The 1,997-nt window shown below is 54.7% G+C and overlaps 2 protein-coding genes across 2 annotated transcripts; both read left to right on the top strand.

The window, feature by feature from the left end:
* BJX67DRAFT_335106 (uncharacterized protein) lies at positions 1-767 on the top strand. The gene is made up of 2 exons (XM_071027577.1): positions 1-322; positions 507-767. Exons 1-2 carry the CDS (start codon positions 59-61, stop codon positions 585-587), a joined length of 345 nt encoding a protein of 114 aa, XP_070880513.1. The 5' UTR covers positions 1-58; the 3' UTR covers positions 588-767.
* A 431-nt stretch (positions 768-1,198) lies between these two features.
* On the top strand, positions 1,199-1,440 carry BJX67DRAFT_386449 (uncharacterized protein; the record flags this gene model as incomplete). Its single annotated transcript, XM_071034066.1, has 2 exons — positions 1,199-1,327; positions 1,387-1,440. 2 exons carry the CDS (start codon positions 1,199-1,201, stop codon positions 1,438-1,440), a joined length of 183 nt encoding a protein of 60 aa, XP_070880512.1.
* Positions 1,441-1,997: the final 557 nt, after the last annotated feature.

Raw genomic sequence — 1,997 nt, 5'->3', positions numbered from 1 at the left:
TCCTGGCTGATTCCCGCAACGCTTGCCATCTCGGTGCTTTATCAACAGAGGAGATGGAATGATATCCAAGGGAAGAACGCTACGGGGAAGGGCGCGGGTGCGGCTTGAAAAAAAGCACTCTGTGCTGCCGCAAGAGGTTCGCCGGTGGCATATCTCTTGCTGTACTTTAGCCAGCAAAATGCCGCGCGCCTGGGTGTTCTGGCCACCGTTCCAGGGGCAGTGGTGTGAGGAACGACCATGGTTCCAGCGACGACGGTTCCTGACATGTTCTTTCAGCGGTTCCGCAAGCCACGCCCTGGGCTTGTTGGGGGCGACATGCACGGTACTGTACCTGTTCGTTACCTATCCAAAGTGTTTGTCACCATTGGGCGGGACAGCTTGTTGTCACGACTGAGCACAGGATGGCCAGCGACAGCGAGGATTTATGTACCACACCCACCATATTTGATGGGTTGAGGCTCGCGGATGCTATTTGCTGTTCGTTGACTTTACAAACCTCTTGGTAGGATTTAGGCTTCGGGTTCGGTGCCCCAGGGCGCGCAACACAGAAAGCGATGTGCTTTTTCCTCTTTGGCAGGCCTTCTTGACACTTGGTCTACGATAACACGCTCTGGATCTCGCCTGCATACCCCAGGTACGGAACCCGCTCGTGGTGCCGCGTGGTAGTAGAGGGCGTGGAGAATTGCGGGGAGCACGCATACGCATCAGCGCCACCAACGCAGCAGAAGAACTCTCTAGAACCCCCTTCGCCGCGCTACCAAGTTCATTTCCAGCTAGAGCCTTGCCAATTCAGCGGCTAGTTCTTTGTTTGTTTTAAGCTTCAATGCAACATTACCCCACTGCGTTCTATTCACACCATCGCTGGTTCCGCGGGCCATCGCCGGCGGTCATCTCGAATTGCGGTGCCAAACCTTATCGTGATTCTGTCCAATCCCTGAGGTAGGATATGATCTGCAAGAGGATCCTTCCACCGCAACCAAGCTTCAATGGCTTGGCTGGTGCTACTCTAGACGCATTGACACGGCCCCGACCAGTGGTTGGATACCTGTCCGCATTGTCTGGATCGCCACGTGGATACTGTATTATCTTGGGTCGGTGTCCTAATTTGGTTGAGGCCCTGCGTCCTTCTGTGGTCGAGATTACCTCATCTCCCGGCCGCGGAACCTTGGTTTGGACCAGCCCTCCCGCCTTGGGAGCAATGGAAGCCTCTTTCGGCGACCTTGTATTGCCTCAGGCGCGTGTCAGCCGGACGCGGCCGGTCCACGCCGCGAATTCCCAAACACGCGCCAGGGGTCCGGGACAGCTTGGCTCCAACGGTGTAGCTTTTGTATTCGTACTACCGGACGACCTACGGTTGCGCCCCAGGTCCTTATGGCCCGCTGCTAGATGGAAAGTAAAATCATCAACGTTGTGTACTGCGATTCTTCTGTCGATTTGTAAAGTACAGGTTACAGTACAGTATAGCTCTGAACGACAGGTCAATCTCTGCCACCGAGACATCGTATTACCCAATCCAGCCCGGAGCACCGTGTTTTCGCCGTGGACTACATACCATACCACGATTTTGCTCCCGACTATCGGTCTTGAGCCCTCGTATGGTCCTGCAGGGGTTGTGCAACCGACCTGACGTCAAATTCCGTTTCGTCGGGACGGCCGTGTGGCGTGATAGATGCAAGGAGTAGTAGAATATATCATTCTCATTCTTTCAATGAATGGATTCGTGAATGTTGTAGTCAGCCCCCAGGCTTCTATAAGAAGTCCACATCCCATCCTACAGCCGATACGAGAGCAAGACTGTCGCATCACCATCTTGTGGCCATTATTTGTTCAGAGAGATTGTTGCTGCGGCCTCTCTTCCCCTGCGACGGTGAAGAAAAGCGGATACCCCGAATGCGATTAAGAGAGCCGGAGCAGAGCATGTTGTCTGGGCGAGGCCCAGGTTCTTGTAACCAAGAGACCGTCGGGAGGGGGGCCTCAGCCCTTATCACCTCCGAACT

This window comes from Aspergillus lucknowensis, assembly GCF_044049455.1.
Source record: "Aspergillus lucknowensis strain CBS 449.75 chromosome Unknown BJX67scaffold_92, whole genome shotgun sequence".
In the NCBI taxonomy this organism is placed as follows: Eukaryota; Fungi; Ascomycota; class Eurotiomycetes; order Eurotiales; family Aspergillaceae; genus Aspergillus; species Aspergillus lucknowensis.
Note: the sequence above shows the minus strand (reverse complement) of the source record. Positions and strands in the feature narration are given on the sequence as shown.

What these genes read in the sequence shown, in the direction of transcription:
- BJX67DRAFT_335106 (XM_071027577.1), top strand. Translation starts at nt 59, where the DNA reads ATGATATCCAAGGGAAGAACGCTACGGGGAAGGGCGCGGGTGCGGCTT. An exon ending in TGTTGGGGGCGACATGCACG is followed by an intron (nt 323 to 506) that starts GTACTGTACCTG and finishes ACCTCTTGGTAG; the next exon opens with GATTTAGGCTTCGGGTTCGG.